The 22135-nt window shown below is 35.1% G+C and overlaps 3 protein-coding genes across 3 annotated transcripts; 2 read left to right on the forward strand and 1 right to left on the reverse strand.

Annotated features, from left to right (window-relative positions):
* The first annotated feature begins 563 nt into the window (after positions 1-563).
* LOC113110429 (activated RNA polymerase II transcriptional coactivator p15) lies at positions 564-3199 on the forward strand. The gene is made up of 5 exons (XM_026274625.1): positions 564-687; positions 1148-1217; positions 1427-1546; positions 1660-1768; positions 2724-3199. The coding sequence occupies exons 2-5, from the start codon at positions 1149-1151 to the stop codon at positions 2801-2803; spliced, it is 378 nt and encodes a 125-aa protein (XP_026130410.1). The 5' UTR covers positions 564-687; position 1148; the 3' UTR covers positions 2804-3199.
* Positions 3200-4903: 1704 nt separating this feature from the next.
* On the forward strand, positions 4904-15917 carry LOC113110410 (proline-serine-threonine phosphatase-interacting protein 2-like). The gene is made up of 15 exons (XM_026274605.1): positions 4904-5137; positions 5861-5961; positions 7014-7088; positions 7520-7554; positions 7635-7741; positions 8886-8948; positions 9541-9639; positions 11319-11364; positions 13026-13105; positions 13413-13511; positions 13586-13682; positions 14729-14801; positions 14932-14966; positions 15055-15125; positions 15288-15917. The coding sequence occupies exons 1-14, from the start codon at positions 5105-5107 to the stop codon at positions 15108-15110; spliced, it is 999 nt and encodes a 332-aa protein (XP_026130390.1). The 5' UTR covers positions 4904-5104; the 3' UTR covers positions 15111-15125; positions 15288-15917.
* A 141-nt stretch (positions 15918-16058) lies between these two features.
* On the reverse strand, positions 16059-21318 carry mcidas (multiciliate differentiation and DNA synthesis associated cell cycle protein). The gene is made up of 5 exons (XM_026274607.1): positions 21072-21318; positions 20920-20983; positions 20606-20670; positions 18613-18723; positions 16059-17001 (listed from the first exon to the last, which is right to left on the reverse strand). The coding sequence occupies exons 1-5, from the start codon at positions 21108-21110 to the stop codon at positions 16357-16359; spliced, it is 924 nt and encodes a 307-aa protein (XP_026130392.1). The 5' UTR covers positions 21111-21318; the 3' UTR covers positions 16059-16356.
* Between the last annotated feature and the right edge of the window lie 817 nt (positions 21319-22135).

Consider the following 22135-nt stretch of genomic DNA (forward strand, 5'->3'; position numbering starts at 1 on the left):
ATTTTATTTTTACGCGGAACAATATGCAATGCAATACACCGGTTTGGTCTCATTGTTTCCATCACACGTTTGCGGAATAATGCAAAAATGGCAAAAATGAAAATGGCAAAAACTGCTCAAAAATCATAGAGGAAATTAAAAATAGCTGACTTCATGTTGGGTATTGTATGTTGTCCCAGGGGACTTTTTTTTTTTGTAGATATTGGTGTTTTACTACCGAATTTTGTATATGTGCAACGCAACGTAGCAGAAGGGGCTCTTAGTTAAAATTTTATAGATGGTGTTATCGAGTCATTTTGCCACACCCACTTCTAAAACCCATGTCAGATGTACATTTTTGTAAGTTCTGATGTATGTGTCCAATTTTGTGAGTTTTCGAGCATTTTAAGGCCTTCAAAAATGTGATTCATTTTGCAGAAGAAACGGAGCTATTTTAATAGGATCCATGCACTGCATTGTTCGGGACCTAAAAATAAATGTCGCTTCATTACAGCTTCCATAATAGCTGTTTAATTTAAGCGTTGATAATACATGCACAAAACTACAATTCCCATAATGCAGGTCTTCAGGGGCGCTCCCGCAAGCGCGCGCTCTAATCTGCACAGGTTTTGAACAAACGGATGTACGCACACATCGGATGAGCTTCTGTTTAACTCTATCTACCCTACGTTTACTTTAAGACATCACGTAAGTCATTTGATACGTGCAACTGTTTATAATACTCGAGCACGACTATAATGTCAGCGGACGTGTTGCAATAACAGATTTCATTGAAAGGAAACTGTTGGCAAATGGCCATCTTGCTGCGCGTTCATAACGTTTGCGGCCTTCTTCGTTATAAACGAGCGACGCCATTGATTCTTTTCTGTTAAATATATGCAAAACTTAAAAAAAGTCCAAGTAAAAGCATTGCTTCATTGGAAAATAAATGCATTTTTTTTCTTAAAAGCTTGCATGCTAGAGCATCACTTCAAAGCACGAAGATTCAACCTTACCTACTCGTAGATAATGTATATTTTGTGTTCCAAAATTAGTTTTAAGCAAAATAGTCTTAAATATTTTAGTGTAAGTTACATATATGCTTTCCACAACTGTGTTTTGCCCTGGTTTGCTTTTTCATTTTTAATGGCATTGTCATCCTTTTCAGAATGCCAAAGTCAAAGGAAGTGTTGTCTTCTACCTCAGACAGTGACTCTGACAGTGAAGTTGACACGAAGGTATCGAAATCAATATCCTCACCTTACACTTTTATGCAACTGAAAGAAAAACACACACATCCAAGAGTATTTACTTATGCAAATTTGGACATTTAGTGAAAATAACCACCCATTTTGTGTTGCCAGAACATTAGAAGTACCATTTTAATGTCAAATCCACAGTTTCTATGTTACTGGCTTTGTGTTTGATGTGACGTTCTGTCTTTCAGGCAAAGAGAAAGAGGCAAGCGACTCCAGAAAAGCCATCAAAGAAACAAAAAAGTGGAGAAACCTCAAAAGTGTCATCTGGCTCTAAAAGCAGTAGCAGTAAAAATGACAATATGTTCCAGGTGAAGATTGCAATGAAAATGTATATGTTTAATTTAAATGCAGATTAACCTCGCACAATTATATAATGTATTATAATATATATATTATAGGTATTGTTTTCTTTTTTATTAAGATCGGAAAGATGAGGTATGTGAGTGTTCGTGATTTCAAGGGAAAAGTGCTGATTGATATCCGGGAATACTGGATAGACCAAGAAGGTGAAATGAAACCAGGCCGGAAAGGTAGGTGTTGCTCTTCGTGGGTTCAGATGTGACAGAAGAAATGGCACCTGGTTGAGATTGTGCTATGCATTTTAAATGTATTTCGGAAACACTTCATTTTAAGGTGTCTTTGTTACACATGTTGCATATACTTGCTATTATAATAGCAATAAATTCTGCATAATTACATGCAAGTAACCCCAAACCGAACACAAATCCTAACCCTAACCATATAGTAACTACATGCAGTTAAATAATATTACTCAGCATTCAAATGCATAATTACAGTGTAACAAGGACATCTAGAAAGAGGAACTAAAGCCGGAAAAAATAAGTAAATTGCGAAATGTATTACACAAATATACAAGCACACACACAATGGAAATATATAACATTAAATTATAATTTTATATTGACCATGTTTATCCTTAAAACAGTTTCTCAAAACATTGTGTTACATTATGCCTATATGGGTTTTCCTGTGCTCTACAGGGGAATACACACTCAAACACACACATACAATACAGTTTTAAATATAGCCTATATATATATTATCAGTATCTTGATATTGTGTATATTTTCTCATGAATGGATTAAAAAAATAGTTTTGCCCAAAAGGCCATAGCACAATTGCAAAACAGTTAAAAAATGCAAGAAGCAAAAGAAACGGACAAATTAGCCATGTTTGCATACTGTTTTTCACCAGCTGAATGCAAAGATAAATAATTGTGAATCATTTTCACATGCACAAATATAGCAATACCTTGTCATAAAGATTTTCATACATACATGCAACTGTGTACTAAAGCATTCTGTTTAATTAAAATGGAGTGAGGATTTGAACAAATAACTAATTTGGATTGAATTGAATTTAGTAACTCTAATGCCCAAAACTCAAAAAAAAAAAATTACGGATTTTGCATATGTGGACCGAATTTTTTGTTTCTCAGAGCTCTGTTTGATGTGTTTATTACAGGTATTTCACTGAACCCAGAGCAGTGGAACCAACTTAAAGAGCAGATAAGTGAGATTGACGACGCTGTGAGGAGGATATAAGACCTGTCTGCAGTTCACTGGCAACCTGGATGCTTTTTTAAAACAGATTCTCGCTCTGCAGTTGTGCTTATGTTGCCCTCCAAAGCCCAAACACAGTATCTACACTTTCTCTAAATCAGCCAAGGAACAGATCACAGTCTAAGAGACCTTGTCTTAATATGACAAATGTATAATTGCTATGTTTTGCCTTTTGTAGACCGGCATGCTTCGCAAAACCAATGTGGTGACCAGGACACTTTGTATGAATATTTTAGGTTAGGTCTTATTGAGGTAGTTGTTCATTGTATGTCTTTTTAAATTTGAGATTTTTGTGCTTAGGGTTTTCAAAGGGGTTGGCTAGAGAGATGGTATGAGTTTGTGCCCTTAATTTTTAATAAAGATGATAGACAAAAAAAAGAGAGTCTGTTTTATTTTATTTGTTTTTAGTTTTGCAAACAACTATAAAGGTACAGAAAATTGATGATAACATATATTGTACTATTTGTAAATAAATATTAAATTTATCAAAAGTGATGGCAAAAAAAAAAGTAAAAAAAAATCTGTTTTAAACAATGTTCTTTTGAATTTTCTATTCATCTAAGAATAAAAAAAAATGTATCAGTGTTTTCAACAGTGGTAATCAGAAAAGTTGAGCAGCAAATCAAAGTGTTTGTTTAAAAAAATTCTGAAGGATCATGTGACACTGAAGACAAATAAAGATCACATCTCAGCAATAAATTAGATTTTAAAATTTATTCAAATAGCAAATATAGTAAATTATAATAATGTTTTGCAATATTGTCAGTTATCAAAAAAACATATTTGGTAAGTATATTAGCTTGCTAGTTCAGTAAAAACAATTGTAACAGTTTTAAAAGATGTTACAATTTGCTGCTGGGCTCTATGTCTATTAGAGCAGGTTATATTATTTTTTAGATTGTTTTAAATGTGATTATTTGAATATAACTTAAATTTAAATAATTTGAATCTATTTAAGTTCCCCTGGTTTAGAATCACTGGACCATAGTGAGCAAAATATGTGGATCACTGCAGCCATCTATTGGTAATTTTGGTTTAAACATAACATTTTTAAAAGAAATGCATTAAATGTTAACTATTAATCCTAACCCTAGTTCATGTAGTATTATTATGTTTTAGGTGATTATACTATTATGTTATTAATTATGTAATTAATTATAATTTTTTAATATACACCACCCCCATTGTATTCAAGTATTTTTTTTATTAATAGCTAGCTGAGATTGTTTCTAAGGCTAAAGGCTGGAGTGACTTCTCAACTTTGTGAAAATCTGAAGACATTTCAAAACACAGCCATCACTAAGCAATCGAGGATCAAGCACTACCAGACTTAAAAGTTTTTCTATCACAACAAACGTTTGCATTGTTTCTAGAAAATGTTTGACAATAGAAAGCACTTTGTTCTAAAATAGGCTGTCTAGATGGAATCAGAGTCTGAAACTAAAAAATCTGAGTTTGTGACCATCATAGACTGCAATTTCCTATGAAATCTGTCAACTCAAATCTGCAAACCGGCTGTGACTTGTGACAGCTAGCATCAAATTGTTTAAACTGTGAATCTAATGTTCCAGCTGTGAGTCTGATGTTATGTCAACTTGTCTTTTCAAGGATATTTTTGAAATTTTGAGCCAGTGATTTAAATGCTGCATTCGATACAACTGATGATCATAGTATTCTGCTAAATTATCTGGAAAAGTTTTTGAATATTCAGGGGGTTACCCTGCAGGGGTTGGCCTCTTATTTTAAAGACAGAACTTTCTCAGTGACCATTGGGGAATTATCATCTTTTTTTTTGGTTCCTGTATTATGCGGTGTGCACCAAAGGTCTATTTTAGGCCCTTTTCTTTTTCACTTTATATGCTTGCTTTGGGTGCCATTTTTAAGATATATAGGATGTCCTACACTGCTATGCTGACAAGTAGAGAGTAGAGTGTGTTCACTACTCATTGATGTGTGTGTGTGCACTTGAATGGGATAAATACAGAGCACAAATTCCAAGAATGGGACATTATTTTCCAACTTCATAAAAAATGCAACTTCACAGTTCAGTCTCTAGGTGGTGGAATAGTCCACTAAAGTTTGCGGGTGCGTTTTCTGTTACACAGCAACTTTCGCTCTCTGGACAGGCGTGAAAGATCCGTACTTAGGACCGCAGATCCTTGTTATTTTTATGCTCGATGTGCAACCGACCATCACGGCTGTGTAAAATCAGTAACAGCATTATTTCAGCCTTACACGGAACTTCGCCGTCACTTTCTGAGTGAGCTAACAGCAGCCGACACAATGAGAGAACTGCATTTCAAGGATAATTTTTGGGTAAGGTTTTCGTATTTTGTGGAGGCATATAGTCAATTCTTATCGAAATATAAAGTGGACATGATGTTTACTTGTATAATACTACATGACAACCGACTTGCTTTGAATTAGTATAAGTTTAACAAATAGTTAAGCATTTTATTTTAAGCTCGCCTGTCACATATCGAAACAGGACTGATTTCCCTTAAGGGAAGTGTGGTCAGCACAAAATGTGTAGCCTTGTCGTCCATTAAACAACCCAAATAATGAAGTCTTATATAATAATATATTGCTAATAAAAAAGCGCATCTCAGTGTGCAGTCTCGTGCTGAATTGTGTCTGCATGTTATTTGACTGTTGGCAAAGGCAGCCTGAGAACTCTGAGACCTTATTAGGCAAAGCAGGCAATAAGGTGCAATTTAGTTTTGTTTTCTTAGCTTTTATTTTGGGAGATTTTTCATGATGACTGTGGCTCTGGGTATGATGCTATGTCTGCCCCTCAGACTTATAAATTACAGAGACTGAGCTCTCATGGGTAATGATAGTCAACAGTCCAAACCACCACGTTCCTGAAGGCTACATGAGGAATTGGTGATACATGTGGCACTTTGTGGATTCCTGGCATGTGCTTTCAGATTACGAATAATCTGTGTGGCTTTTGTGAAGTTACTTGATCAAATATTAGCATATGTGTTTTGTTTATATTTTTGTTCCTTGTTTTTTATTCTTCAATTGTGATATCAGAACTCTGAAATCATCAGCACAGCTGGATATGACAGCATTGTCCAGCACTTAAATGATGGCAAAAGGACGTGTAAAGAAATCGAGGATTTCATGAAGGCCAGGTGAGAAGTCACAGTCATTACCACCTAGTTTGACACTTCTACCTCTAACTCTTGATGTTTTTACATTGGGGTAAACCCTCCTTAGTGCATTCGCATATAACTGAAAGAATGTTACAGTAACCAAAGTCTTTTCTTTTTCAAAGAAAGAGGGGGAAAAATACCTCATAAAGAGCATTGTTGCAAGATTTCCTGTTTTTGAAGTGAAAATGATTTACAGTAATAATTTTTCCAAAGTGCTACTGTGTTAAATCAAAGAGTTACAGAAACAAATACTGGAAGTTAAAGTCAACATGAAATTAAAATGGGCCATCTTATTTTCTTAAAGGGATAGTTTAACCAAAAATCAAGCTTTTACTCACCCTTAAGTTGTTCCAAACCTGTGTGTTTTTTTTCCCATCTGTCGGACATAAAGAAAGATATATTGAAGAATGCTGGTAGCCAAACACATGCTGGTCCCTATTTATTTCCATATGAAAGAACAAAAATGCTATAGAAATCAATAGGGACCAGAAACTGTTGAGTTTCCAGTGTTCCTCTAAATATCATCTTTTGTGTTCAACAGAAGAAAGAAACTCATACAGGAATGAAATAACTTCAGGGTGAGTAAATGATGCCAGAATTAAAATTTTTGGGTCAATTATCCCTTTAATGCATGATTAGCAATGTTTTCAATATATTGTATTGACACAAATGTGATTACATGTATTTAACAAATGTGAATGCCCTGACTACAGCTGATTTATGATCTGTTTCTTAAAATCTTATTATCCTAGCGGACTTGCTGGGATACTTAAACAAATAAGTTATAGTTAAAGAAAAATTATAGAAGTTATAGAAAAATGTTGGAGAAATGGTGGAGAAAACACCTAAATGTGTGGATATGTTTCCTTAATATAGAAAGTGTGAAACTAAATCTCAATATTCATGCCTTATGAAATTTGTTTAAAATTAGAGTTAATAACAAATACATTTAGGTCAACCAAACCAACAGATTAACTCAGTAATTATGTACAAAACATTGATTTAAAATATAAAAACACACTTATTTCCAGAGCCGCGATAGAAGAAAAATATGCCAAGGAGCTGCTGGGTTTGTCCAAGAAAGTGTGTGGACACAGCGAAATGAAGTAAGTACCAATAACCGATGTATAATAACAGTTAATGCAGTTAATATAATGGTTATATTCTTACAAAGTGCAATTTCTCAAAAGGATTGTAATTTGTAAAAGTTAAATTCTTTTATTCGTTTAGCCAGATGGTTCTTGATTGAATATGACATGTTATTGTGTTGATCTTGGTGAATATTGATCCCCTTCAAAAAGATCATATTTGAACAGTACGGTATTGATAGACTGTATCTGATCATTTTCAAAGTACAAACCTAAACAGTGTTTGTGTTGGTCACACGTTTGTAGTTGGTTTGTGGTTAGTGCTTTTCCTCTTACTATGGGGTGACATTTTACTGAGTCCTATACCAGTGACTGATGTCAGCAATTTTACAATGGTTTTATTACACACAAAGGATACTCATCAAAGTTTTTGTTTTTCTGGTTTTTAGCACCCTGAAACGTTCGCTTGATGTCTTCAAATTACGTAAGTAAATACTGTCCGCAAACCTAATGATTGCAGTTTATTGTTAGGTTACTCTACTTTTGTTTAAAATGTGTGTTTAGAAACAGAAAATGTGAGTTTGTCCCATCTGCATTTGGCCCAAACCATGAGGGAGGAAGCAAAGAAATTAGAAGACTTCAGAGAGAAACAGAAAGAAGCCCGGAAGAAGGTAAGGTGTACAAACAGCATTAAATGCTTCATTACGTACTGATCAAATTGGAAGTGTGTCTTTCTTCATTACCACTGTCCCCAAATGGAAAGATTCTTCAAACTTTTCATACCTGGAGATAGTTAGCATTCCCATTCATCTCATTAGTAGTTGCTCAGAGGATGCAGGATGTCTTGGAAGTATGTGATTTGAAATCTCCCATCTTTGTTTGCTAATGAGCGCATTTCCCAAAGACTGTATAAAAACATGGACGTAGTGTCCGTGACGTCACCCATAGGTTTTCGAAGTGCGGTTTTGAAGCCAAAAGTAGGCAGAGCCAGTCGAAAATGGGCAAAAAAGCAGGAGCTGGTTGCTGAAGCCACACCCACCTAGCACAATAATGGTGACAACAGCAGCAATCCACCTGTCACTCAATAGGCCACGCCCTTAATTATGCAGAACTTTAAGGCTTAATATAATTTAAACTGAGAATTCACCCCTCACAGTTGTCATGAACGGCAAAATTAGCTATATAGACCAAAATTATTTTTTGCACCAGGCTGTAAACATGTTTTTTTTATGCTTTAAAAAAAAGCAGTGTATGGGATTCACGCCTCAAGCGGCCAGTCGATGAATTACAGTTAAAGTCACTTCCGTATGGGCTTCACGAGAGAGAGCGAGAGGTTGCCGCTTGTTATTTGGCTGATGGCACCATAAAATCACATACTGTCTCTAACAACGCACTATTTAAAATATCCTAAGCTGTGACAAAAAATAACTGACAGGGAAGAATATATTTTTTTAAAACCTAAGAGGAAATCTGCACTGGGAAATCATCTGTTGTAGTAGAATTAAATATTAGCAATATATTCAGTAGTCACCTCGTCTGCTATTGGTCAAAGAAAAAGGTAGCCCCGCCCCAAACTCACACCATTGGTTGAGCCTGTGTTGCTATGCTGGCTGGTCGGAATTCTCAGAACAAATAGCACAATGTTTTAATTGTGTGAGAGAGTGTTTGCACTATTCAGGTGAATCAACCTGCAAATGACTTGTTATAGAAGTATAGAAGAAAGTATTTTATCAAGGGAAAAATTACACTTAATTTATTACAGAACATAATGATGTTTCATTAAAAATATGAATTGAAAAGTTGTGCTTTTTTCAGGTAGAACAGCATATGGATGCTCTTCATAAGCAGAAGGCCGCTCAATATAAGAAAACGACTGATGTAAGTATAAGAGAGAGAGCAAAGTGTTGTCAGTTTGTATATTGTTGTCAGTGCTGTTGCTATAATAAGTGGTTTAGCTGCCCACTTATCTATGGTACCTTATTTCCTTTTTGGGAAGTATATGTTCTGATTCAGTGGCAGGAGGGAAGTGAATGAGTGCACCTGATTTTAGCTGCACAAAATGAGAAGTGATCTGTGCTGAATGGCTTTGTTCATTAAAAAGACAGCTTTTCATCTAAGCTGAAATGAAACATTCTTGAAAGTGGTAAATTCAGGTTGGTTTCCCTTAAGTTTATTAACATCAAGGTGTCATGATGCATCAGTGATTACAAGTTCTGAACTGAAACTCTGTAGTACCACGTGTGATGTTGCATACAACGCTTTCCTAGAAATAAACAAACCATTAATTTGACATGATAATAAATGTGTGCACTATTCGTTTGTTGTGGTTCTGTGGTAGGGTGATTCTTTGTGCAGTATAATAAAGATGGCACATTATAGCTCACAAAGAATATAGATTATAGTTACATTTAGACAAGTTGTATTTGTCACACTTTTTAAATGCAAACCGAGGTGTTTTTTTTTTTTTAAGGCAAAGAAGACTTATGAGCAAAAGTGTCGAGATAAAGAGGAAGCAGAACAGAACATGAACAGAAACGCCTCCACTAGCAGTTCGAAGCAGCAAGAAAAGGTACGCAATTAAAACTGTGCCAGTGCATCTGTTTTTTTTTGTCCTATATGACCACTGCGAGAATCTTGCTTTCACTTGCATTTTAGTGCATATATATAGAAGTCTCTTCTCTGTTCCGGTCTTCCTGCATTTTGCTTTTATCTGCATTTTTTACACAGTTGTTAGCAAGGTATGTCTGGATTGATGTTCCAAAAGCTGAACTGTTAAATATTAAACTTATATGAGAAATTCAGACTAAAGCAACTAACGTGTATACATTTTGTAAGTTTCATATTTTAAAAATTTCCCAATCACATAGAATGATAAAATGTCAGTCCACAAATAGGAGTTGCCAATAACCATTGACTTCCTAGGTATGAAAAAAAGATACAGTGGAAGTCAGTGGCTACTGTCAACTATTTGGTGACCAACATTCTTCAAAATATCTTCTTTTGCTTTTAGCAGATGGAAGAAACTCATACAGAGGGTGATTTTTTTAGTGAACTATCCCTTTAAGTCATTGATTTGTGTATGTGTGAGAGAGAAACGGATTAAGCATGTGTGAAATACAGAGTTTGTGCTCAGGAGTTTTCTACTGATGGTAAATTTGTGTTTAACTGCTTCAACAAATGAATAGTGCTAACTTCTTGCTAGTAGGAAATGTTGACCTTTTTTAGTAGGGAAATTAATTGCTAGTTGCTGGGCAGTGTATGTTCAAGTGTGTGTGGGCAAGTGTGAAAACAGGAAAAAGAAACAGTGACTGCTTTTGGTAGACAATAAAAGGTGACTTGACCTTTGATAATTTGTTATGTATTAGCCAGAACATTAGTTTAGAATGGTGATTAAACCTGACGGGAACTTCCTGCACAATAAAGCACACATTCCAGCCAATCAGAATCAAGCATTCTGGAATGATATGGAAGAATCGAGATGTAACGGGCAGTGATGACATTATTGTGATATTTGCAAATTAATTCTGATTCGTATTCCTTTCTTGCATCTGTTTTACCATTTTCTGTCATTACTCGCCCGTCTTCAAGTTGTTCCAAACTAAGGAAGCCAACAGTTTGGTTACCAACATTCTTCAAAATATCTTCTTTTGTGTCAAGCAGAAGAAAGAAACTCATACAGGTTTGGAACAACTTGAGGGTGGGTAAATTATGACACAGTTTTCATTCTTTGGTGAACAATCCTTTGAAAATATAATGCCTAAAACTGTAACACTATCTTTTCGCTGCTTTGCAAGCACTCAAATGTCCTTCAAGTAATTCAGATCTAGTTCTGTTTTGTGTGTTAGACATGATAGAAACTAATGTTTACCCAGAACACTTCCTTTTATAAATGGAGATAGAAGCAGAGAAGAATCCAGGCCTAAATTCCATAGAGCTGCATCTCTTGAGAGGAGGCAAATGAGTTAGTACAGCAAAGCAGCATGCAAAACAAACCATGACTGCTGGGGGATGTACAGCGCTGTAAGTCATTCTAAAACATCGCAGCAGTGTCGGACGTATTTGTAATCCCCTGAGGACAAGACTCTGGAGCTGTTGAAAGGCTATAAACCTTTGTAGCGAGTGTTTTTAGAGAACAGCTAAAGAAGAGAGAAAGGCCATTTAGCTATTTGTATTATGTGCTTGTAAGATGTGAATGACTATTCAAAGACATCCTGTTGTAAAAATGATGTTTCTCTCTTATGCTTCAAGCTGTATGCCAAAACACAGCAAGCCAAGCAGACGGCAGAGGAAGCCGGTAAGAATGTCAGCAAATGCAATAATAATATACTCACTTATAATAATATATTTTAACCAGGGTATATATATGCGTGTATGCAGTTTTTTTTTACAAATCTGGCTATGTTTATTTGCAAACTTGTCATTAGGCTAATTACACAACCTATACATATAAGAGCATTAAGACGAATGATGGACCTATATATTCATCAGGCAAATTAAAGGGATAGTTCACCCAAAAATGAAAAATTTATGTTTATCTGTTTACCCCCAGGACATCCAGGATCTAGGTGACTTTGTTTCTTCAGGAGAACACAAACAAAGATTTTTAATTCAAACTGTTGCAGTCTGTCAGTCTTATAATGGAAGTGAATGGGAATTACGGCTTTGAGAGTAAATAAAACATAAACGCACATACCAAATTAATCCCTGAGGCTTGTGATGATACAATGGTGGTAAAGACACAAAACGATTGGTCTGTGCAATAAAAACTGAACAGTATTTATATAGTTTTTACCTCTGAATCACCGCAATGTCCGAACTGTCCTGAGCGCATTCTCAACAGCATGACGCAACTTCTTCTTCTTCTTGCTTTACGGAAGATCGCAGACTTATAAGTGCATTACTGCCACCTATCTCTCAAATAGACCAATTTGGAGTACCAATGGTCCACTTGAGAGATAGGTGGCAGAGTTAAAAAAAATCATAATTTATGTTCTACTGAAGAAACAAAGTTACCTACATCTTGGATGCCCTGGGGGTAAACAGATAAACATAAAATTTTCATTTTTGGGTGAACTATCCCCTTTATTCAACTAATAATTGGCCATTTTGAAAACTGCTATTAAATCTACAGTGCAAAATTAATAGTTAGATTAGTGTAGTGAATGATTGAGTCTTATGAGTTGGTTCTTTTCAGTAAATCGACAAAGTAGGCCTACTCTTTAATCAGTTTGATCTGATTCCCAAATTATTAAGTCTTATGAGTCAGTTATTTTTAGTGAATCAGCAACACACTGCTGAGTATTCTGATTCCAAACTGAATGAGTCTTAAGGCTTGTGTAGTTATGGACTGGTTGTTCATATGTCAATATGTGTAGGACCAGACACACTTTATCAGTTCTTTATCAAAAGTATTTTATAAAAATAAATGAATTAATTAAATATGGTTGTTTAGTATTATTGGTATTGTTTAATATATCTTAAGGCCAAATATTGGACTCCATTTGTGTCACTTCTAAAACGAAAAGTCTATGAAATGTCTATCAGAATATCAAAATGATATAATGAAAGTTCTATAATAATAATAATAAAAAAAAGTAATAAAAAAAAAAAAGATTTCCTAAGAAGTAAAATAAAATAAAACAATTAAGGAAGTGGAATCGTTAGCAGAAAAAAATGTTTTAAAGAAATGTATGTGGTTTATATGTCTATGTATTTTTATATTAGTGTATTAAAATGCACATTAATAAGTATCTTTTGCTATTTAGTAAAGCAATGTAAAACAATGTTTTGTTAAAATGATGGGTAAGCTGAGAAATAAAATTAAGGTATGATTTAAAAATCATCAGAAGATGTAATATTGCGATGTGACTATTTATCTGTATAGACCAGCCATAAACACAACACAGCACTTCTATTTCTAATTTTAATGTCCCTTTTTTTTCAACTCCATAATAGACAGGATATATAGTCAGAATGTGTCCTTGTTGGGGAAGTTGAGAGAGGAGTGGCTGAACGAGCATGTCAAAGCCTGTGAGGTGAGCTTTACGCCCCACCCTGCATCACACACTCCAACACTGATGACTGTGTATCAAAACAGATCGATGACAAATCAAACACGCTCATGTCAGGTCATGTGAAGCCTGCATACCTCTTGGAAGTGAATTTAAATTGCTTGTGTTGATTGTAAAACCATTAAAGGTAAAAAAAAATCTACTGAATTAAACATAAATTGCCTAAATTAAAACATGCTTCGACAAGTTGTAATATATTTGGTGTTTATTGACCGACTGGTGTACTGAATGAGGAATGAATGAATTAATCTGGTGTGCATGTTTGCCACAGTTTTTTGAAAAACAGGAAATGGAGAGGATCAGCACCCTGAGAAACGTGGTGTGGACACATCTCAACCATCTCTCCCAGCAGTGTGTCACCAGCGATGAGGTAGACCCACTGTGCGGCATCAGGTACGACCCACATGTGGAACCCATCTCACTATGTGTATCTGTGTCACGCAGCTCTATGAGGAAGTGAGGAAGTCACTGGAGCAATGTAACATTCAAGAAGACATCGAGCATTTTATCAACCTCAGAAGAACTGGAGACAAACCACCAGGTACTCTCAGCAGCAGGCTTTCACAACAACACCTTCTCGGGCGACATCCAGTCAGGTCAAATGAAATCCATGCAGCTGAATTTGTATGAGGGTGAAAGATTTCACATCAAGTTGGTGACATGAATCAATAGTGTTGATCAGCAGAAAGTTGGAAAGTGTCTTTTATATTTTAAAGTATTTAATAATACTTTTAATACTAATAATGCTTTTAATCAGTTTTAAAATTTAATTTTAACTTAATTTAAAATTGTCATTTTTAATATAGTTTTAATTAATTTTATCCCATTTTGAAGTATTTTACCACATCCAGTTAAACTAAATTAAAATGTGAAATGTAGCTTTGGCATCTAGCCGAAACAAAACGTTTTTGTATTTTATTCTGCTTAAGTTAAAGTTTTAAGTAACAATTCTTACAAAATTTTAGTTTCTGTTTTACTTTTAGGGTGTACTCACACCCGTCTTGTTTGGTTTGATTGAAACAAACTCTGGTTCGTTTCCCCCTTTGGTGAGGATCTTTTTGGCATGTGTGAATACAGCATTCACACTCTGGTGCGCACCAAACAACCGAACCGAGACCCAGCTGAAGAGGTGGTCTCGGTTCAGTTCCAAACAAACTCTGGTACGGTTGGGGTTGTTTACGGGCAATCGCGCAGTTAGCTGACACTTGTGAAAGCCTGCAATCGCTTTCCCATGTGCGCTGTTTTTTTAAGTTTCACTTTCGCTTTTTTTTTCGCATGCTCTCTCCGTTGAAACCGTATTGCAGCACTTCTTCGTCTTCGCAAAATCCTTGTTACAACATCGTTTATTGTCTGATCTGATGTTCATAAGTTTCTTCATATTGTGTTTGTAGCTGATAAAAGAAAATAAGATGAAAAACATTTCCTGGTGTGAATACATGCTTAGTTAACTATAATAACCCTGCCTTTGTCCTTATCAGAGCTTGATGGTCTGTTGTAAAGAAAAGAAATTGCATGAACTTTTTTATGATGACATTTTATGTTTGGTCAAACTGTCCCATAATGTTTATGAACTCGATCTTTTCTCAGCATCTGTTCTGTATGAGAACTTCTACAATAATCAGAGATCAGCTCCCACTCGTTCCCTTCCCACGGCTGGCAGGTGAGCCCTCACTCCTCACAGATGGCAGATTTCACAAGTTTCCCATTTAATGATTAGGTTTTTTGTGTTCATATGTAAATATGACCATCAGCTTAAATATTACCTTACGTCTTGCTGTGCATTATTTCAGGAGAGCAGCAGCACCTCCACCACCAGTTGCAGAAAGTATGAAAATATGATATGCATATAGCAATGAGTTTATACTTCTTCTTCTGTTTATTCAATTCCCATTTCTTGCATCTTTCATCCTCAGATGATCCTTTATACTCAACTGTAGCAGAACCAGGATACAGCCTAATACGATACTAATAAGATTGTGACTCGGTAAGAATTCTGGCAGGAATGTAACCTTGACGTACAATTTACAAACAGTATAATATTAATGCTGGAGCAAGTAATATACAGTTAATAATGTTGTTTATGAATCCCTGGAATGCTCCCTTGAGGAAATGGTGTTTAAGTTATTCATTCTTTTTTCTTTTTCAGTCTTTGCAAGCCCTTTTGCTGCTCAATAGGAATATTGTGAAGGCATTTGTGGGTTGAGACGCACATTGATTACCTTCTAATGCTGTTGCCAGCTTCTTCATACCATGTGGTGAGAATATATTGTAGCCTGGCATGAAGAAATTTCCTGTCTCTGTATGAAAAAACATGCAAACACAGTGAGCTTTGACACTATTACATAGTCATAAAAAGTCAAATCCTGAAGTTCTCACTACACTGATAACATCAACAAACAATGTTGTGGAAATATTAGTATTTTATTTACTGTATAGAAGATGTACAATTTTGTACCACTAGTGGCATTAAATAAAACTGCAGTGTGTTTGAACAGCCTTATTGGGCTCAACCAATGGGGTGAGTTTGGAGGTGGGGCTACGTGTTTGGTCAACCAATGGAAAAAACAGGAAAGGACCAGTTCTTTTATCATTATTTTTAAATTCAGTTTGGTGTAGCTAGTGATCCAGAAATGACATGCTTCGCTTTTAAATCAGCTTTTTATAAAGACCACAAAAATATAATTTATTTCTAGTATAAAATTCTACACACTGTCAATATTGAGTCCTGCATCACTGGATCTATTGCTTCAATAAATGTACTGTATATACGATTTGATCTCCTTGTCCTGTGATGAACATTGTGGTATGTCAGCTTTATTCCTCTGTTGAGAAGATAAAAAAACTGTTTCCAAGATAACTGCAGATTCAGTTGACTTTTTGTTTCCTCACAAGGTCACAGGAGCATAGGTCACATTTAAGGTCACATGTGAAACCTTGCAGCGGAAAGTTATTTAAATATCCAATTGGAACTTTCTAAATCTAAAGAACCTTTTTCCACTATGAAGAACCTTTTGTGCATTGAAATGTTCCATGGATGTTCAAGGTTCTTCATGGAATCATTGATTCCAACAAAGAACCTTTAGTTTTGAAAGGTTGACCAATGGTGGGAATTCAAAAGCAGCCTTACTAAAATAAAGACCTTTGTTGGTCTAAACTGAACTAAGTTGTTTTTTCTCACAAATGTAGCTTTTTTTAATAATTTGAGTCAAAGACCTTCAATGCTCATTAGGAACCCAAAGGAACCTACAAGATCCATTTGGTGTGTGAGAAGTGAAAGCTTTTCCACTTGGGTAAACCTTGGTCTTTACTGTACTGTGGTCCCTGATTGCAGTCGTAAAGCACAGTTTTCCATCATCTCCACTCATGTTAAGATCAGATATGACAGATGGGGTTTGTGTTACCACTCGAAGCCCATGGAAGGGCCCAAATATGTTCACCTTTTGAGCGATCAAGCCTCTGGAGGACATCTCAAGGATTTGATTCTGGGTCAGGCGTGAATCTTCTCTTATTTGCGGTGGAGCCTGTTCATCCTGGTCCAGCTGGGCCTTCAGATGTTCCAAGTCTACTTGTACAAGTTCATTTTCAAGCCTGGGCTGCTTGGAACTGGACGGACAGTTCAAGATGTTGTCTTCAACATCTTCGCAGAGAAGGTCATTCCAGCTGGACCACAGCTGCCTCTTGACCCCTGATGCTGGGCTTTGTTTGTCAGTGGTGCTGGAGTTAGTGAAAGCTGAGGATGATGGATCTGATGGCTCTTCTTCTGTCAGCAGAGAGATCCAGGAGTGTTCAGAAGAATGATCCTCTGTTGGCCTCACAGGAGTGCAGTGTGATACTGAGTCTCTCTGGAATGATGTCAGGGCCTAGTAGACAGGAAGTGGAATTGACAAATGGTCATTCGAGGGTGTGACACTGATAATGTGGAGGTCTTGGTGCCTTCTGGCTGCTGAAGTTTCACAGATATATGTGTAATGTAATATCACAGTTTATAAAACAGATGACTTTTGAATGGTCAGTTCAGCACTGGTCACAATTATAATATCAAAGACATGCGAAACCTGCAAATAATTCCCATTTCATCCATAAACTGTTCAATATATACGAATATAAAAATTATTTAATCATATATTTAATAAAAATATGTTATGAAATACTGTTCACAATGCATTTTACTTCAAAATATGGCTTATTTCAGGGTGAAACAGGAAATTCATTTAGAAAATAGTTGGGAATGGATAGAAATGGTGAAAGTGGGTGTAACTGTAATGGGACAAAGACAAACCTTTCTTCATTGGAATAACATGCACAGGTGAAAAGTGAAAAGTGAAATAACTTTTGAATTCATTTTTGATTTTATGCTGCATTTTTGCTGAATATATGTTGTGATTTCAAGGCCTGGAATTTTTTTTTTCATAATCACTGCTATCTATGAAAGCATTTTCCTGTGATTAATAATAATAATAATAATAAAAAGTAATTGGAACTTTTTATCTCACAATTGACTTTATTTCAACAATCCTGATTTAATATCTCTCAATTATTTTTTATCAAATATAAGCTCACAATAAGAAAACGTCAGAACGTAATTTGTGAGATATACATTTATAATTGCAGGATATAAACTAGCAATTATAAGAATTCAGAAATGTGAGATAAAAAGTCAAAATTACCTCGATATGATTTTTCCCTCCGAATTAAATTAAAATTTAATTAAAAGTTTATATCTGAGAAGAAAGTCAGAAGTCTAAAATATAAACTCATGCAATTCTGAGATTGTTGCGTTTTTTACTTATTTTCTCAGATGAAAATTTTTATTAATATTTATGATTAATTTCATTCATATTTTATTCATTAATGGGGAAGTTATATTTTTTTATTAATATTCACATAATTGCACGCAAGATATAAACACAGAATTCAGACTTTTCGTGGAATCTTGCAATACCAAATAACAAATTCACAATTGTGAGATAATAATGTCACAATAAGCTTTTTCTATATTTTATTCATGGCTAAAACAAACCAAAAAAAAAAAAAAAGTCATAATTACTAAATGTAAATTTGGAATTGTAAGAAGTTTTTATGAGTTTATGTATATATATATATATATATATATATATATATATATATATATATATATATATATATATATATATATATATTTATATATAAAAAGTCAGAAGTATAAGATATAAATATCACAAACTCTGACTTTTCTCTCAGATAGACATTTGCAAAAAAAGGTCAATATTGCGAGATATTAACTAAGACTTCCTTGTTGAATCTCATTATACTGAATTCTTAATTGCTACTTTTTTTTATCTGAGAAAAATGTAATAATTACAAGATTAAATTTAGAATTGCAAAACTAAAGTCAGAATTGTGAGATAAAAAACTGGCAACTGTACACTGTAATTGTAAGGAATTCTAATGTACTGTATTGTCTTGATTATTTTCAAGAAAAAATCCTTTACATCTATTATTGTGGCATAGTTTTCAGTCTGTTTAGCCAGATTTCTCAGCTGGGCATTTGTCTCCTTTAGGGCAGATATTTCCTCTTGCTTTCTCCTGAGTGTGGCATGAAGCTGCAGAGAGAGAGAGAGAGACAAATGATTATTACTCACTAACACACTTAGTCAAGTATGCAAGCACTGGCATGGAGACATGAGATAATGTGATTCATGATGATCTAGTCAAACATGTGCCCTCAAAACAGAATGAGCTCATTCACAGTCATTCAGCTCGCAAACCTGAACAAGTGCAGAATCATGCTTATGCATTTTCATAAGAAACCATTGATGGCATCAGATGACATGCCGCAGAATCTGAATAGATTGCTCAGTTATTTAAATTACAAATATACGGTCGCACTGACAAACTGTGGTCTGAACAACACTTGCTGAGGCAAGATAATAATTTCTGAGTCACTAAGCAATATAACAAACAAAAAGAGAAGTGGTCGACAATTATGTCACATAGGACATTTTTATGTAGAAATCAGCAGCTGCAGTGTGCGAATGTTTTTCCAGTTCTCTAAAATGTTTTTAACTTGTTTAATCCCACAGGTTACATCTGTGAACGAGACCTGGATCTTATGAGTTTGTAGTGAAGTCTCTTTGAAAAAATGGTCTTTGTTACATTAAATGAAAAAAATATTTATTTGGGTATTGTTGAGAAAGTGAGCATGTTCTGATTCTGTAGTTTCCCGCTGGTGACCAATAATAAACCACACTTTAACTTCTTAAAAACTATTTTAGAGAAGCCAAGACGTTTCGTTTTCAGATGTTTCACTGGCCAGTCCAAGGAGTAAAATAAATGCAGTCACTTATCTGAGGATGATTTGGGAATACATGAGATTATACTGAAGTGGGGTATTTTGGCTGATTCTTGGACTAGGGGCAATTTTGACTTCAAAAATGGACACGAGAAACCAAATTTCCCTTGATGTTTTCACTAGAAGAGGTCTTTGTATTCTTAATACATCCTGCAAGTTTTATAACTTAAAATGCCCTCATCATCAATTAAAAAGCATTTATGTAATGGTCGTCAGAAAACTGTTGTTTGCATAAACTGCCTCCAGAGCAACACATCAACAGATCTTCTCAGCATAGGCCCTTGAGCATGCTAAATATGAGTGTTGTATCGTGTCAAAAGCAAATAGAAATTACAGTCACTGCTGCTACAGATGCGTGTTTCCTTTGACACAGTCCACACGCTTGAGTCTGTTGTCAGTAGGACAAATAAAGTGAAAGAACATTCGCTTTGATGCACTTGGTTAAAACAGCTCGTTCACGTCTTCATACAGATCTCAGAAGGATCCCAGCATGAGCGGATCGTGTCTGAGGATTGATCAAAGTATTTTGTTTTGTAAACGAGGCACTGTGTCATAAAACGTTCACAAAGAAACATTTGTGGAAAGCTGAAGCGGTACTAGACCTGACTGCTGCTGCATCACAAACCGTAAGTAAATGATTTCATAACGCTTTTTTTTGGAAATGACGGTTTTATTTTGATCAGGTTGTCAAAACACTCATGCAGTGGTGAGGAGACGTTGAGACTCTTTCCTTTGTGATAAAGTCAGCCAATCATAACAGTTGCTGATTACTGAGAAGCCTTAAAGGACCACCCCTTAAAAACAGCCTGTTTCTGAGAGGTTCAGAATGAGGGTTGAAAATAATCATTTTACCAATATTTTGTTTTGTTTTTGTGTGTGTAAAAAAACTTAATTAACATCATAAGTACACCTCAAGTAAAATTTTAAAATGATTTTTTTTAAAAAGTGTCATGGCCCCTTTAAATCTATGTTCATCTACATCTATCACCTGTCTTGGATTAAAGTGGATCAAGGCTTGAACAACTTTCAGTCTCCAAAGGTTGGGTAAACCTGGGAAACTTGGCCCAACAGGTCATCTCAGTCAATGAATTTATGGTAAAAACAGAACTGAACTGCTTCTGGATTAAACCCACCTGTCTATTCAGCTCTGTGTGGTCTTCATATGTCCTTAAATGTCTATCAGTGGACTGACACTCATCTGTGGATTAGATACAAAATAAAAATTACACTGATTTCAGCCCACTGCAATAATATATATACTAAAAAGAATACTGTTTTTCTTTTTATACAAAAATAAATAACAATAATTCACAGGCTATAAATAACAATAATAAAACATATTACAATGCTAACGTCACTCAAACGTAATGATAGTAACAACACAGTTTTCATATTTTGTATCTTAATCTACATTTTCATTTTCTCAGGTTCAGAAACCACATCTCACCTGAGTCAAAGTCCAGCAGATCTGCAGCCGATGATTGGTTGGCTGATAGCGCTGCACGCTCCTGCTGAGAGAAAGTAATTGTTTAATGTTATTAAATGACCCCCATCCAAATTCCTATGAGTTTTTCATTAATTGTACTGTAGCAGCACTACCGTGAGATAAGGCGCATGAGGATAGCAGCAGCTCTGCATGCTGGAGTGATGATCCTCTGTTGATGTGACCGTTGTCGTCAGGTGCGTCACGTGTGTGGCGACGCGTGCCTCGAGTCCGCGCGCTTCAGAGCGCCACTTCAAGTAACGGAATCCTCGACGTCAGGATAAAGAATCTGCAGTTTTTGTTTGGAGAACAACTACGCGTTCTTACAGCATTCGTACAATGTCAGAAGAGAATAAAGTTTTAAGATGTACAATTCTTTAAATATTCCTGCTGTCTGTAAAATTTTACAGAAAAGTTTTTTTAAAAGTGTTTGGCCTTTTAATTCTATTCTATCCTATTCTATTCTATTCTATTCTATTAAATAATATAGCCTATACAGCCAGACGCCACTAGTGTGATAAAATAAAAATGAAAATAAGATAGAATTATAATTTGAGAACCCCAGTTATTTCATTACTATACTATTAAAGTATTTATTCAAATGTTAAGTTAGACTTAATTAAGTCTATTAAATGTTACAGGTTGGTGACCGATAGTTTTGGGGTCAGTGCGAATCCCAAATCCAAGACCTTTCCCGAACCATATATCGTTTCATTTTAATAATCTGCTTAACTTTTTAGTACTTCAAATGCAATTATTATAAAATATTTATTTTATTTATTTACCAAGAGAAAATTTTTAAGTTCAAGTTTTTCCATCTACTTTTATTTAATTTGATAATTTTCTTTTCATACGCTTTATTTCAATTTTTGAAGCATTTTTAGTAGATTTAGTTAACAATAACAGCACTGAAAGATGCTTAACTCTATTCTATTCTAGTGGTGAATCAACAAAGCAGTGTCCACTGAGGAATGTGTGAAGATCTTTCCCTGCTGGAAAGAACAATGTTGTTGATGGGTTTGTCAGGAAGTACACTAATGTACTTATTGATTATTCAGTTTTATAGGCTTTTAGAGCAGACATTCTTAGGAGCCATAAAGCATGTTACTCGATTTCATCTTTAAAAGACTATCCGACTACCATTATTACAATAATACTTAATGCTTTTTGTGGCTCTTTT

Source organism: Carassius auratus, chromosome 10, assembly GCF_003368295.1.
Source record: "Carassius auratus strain Wakin chromosome 10, ASM336829v1, whole genome shotgun sequence".
Classification (NCBI taxonomy): domain Eukaryota; kingdom Metazoa; phylum Chordata; class Actinopteri; order Cypriniformes; family Cyprinidae; genus Carassius; species Carassius auratus.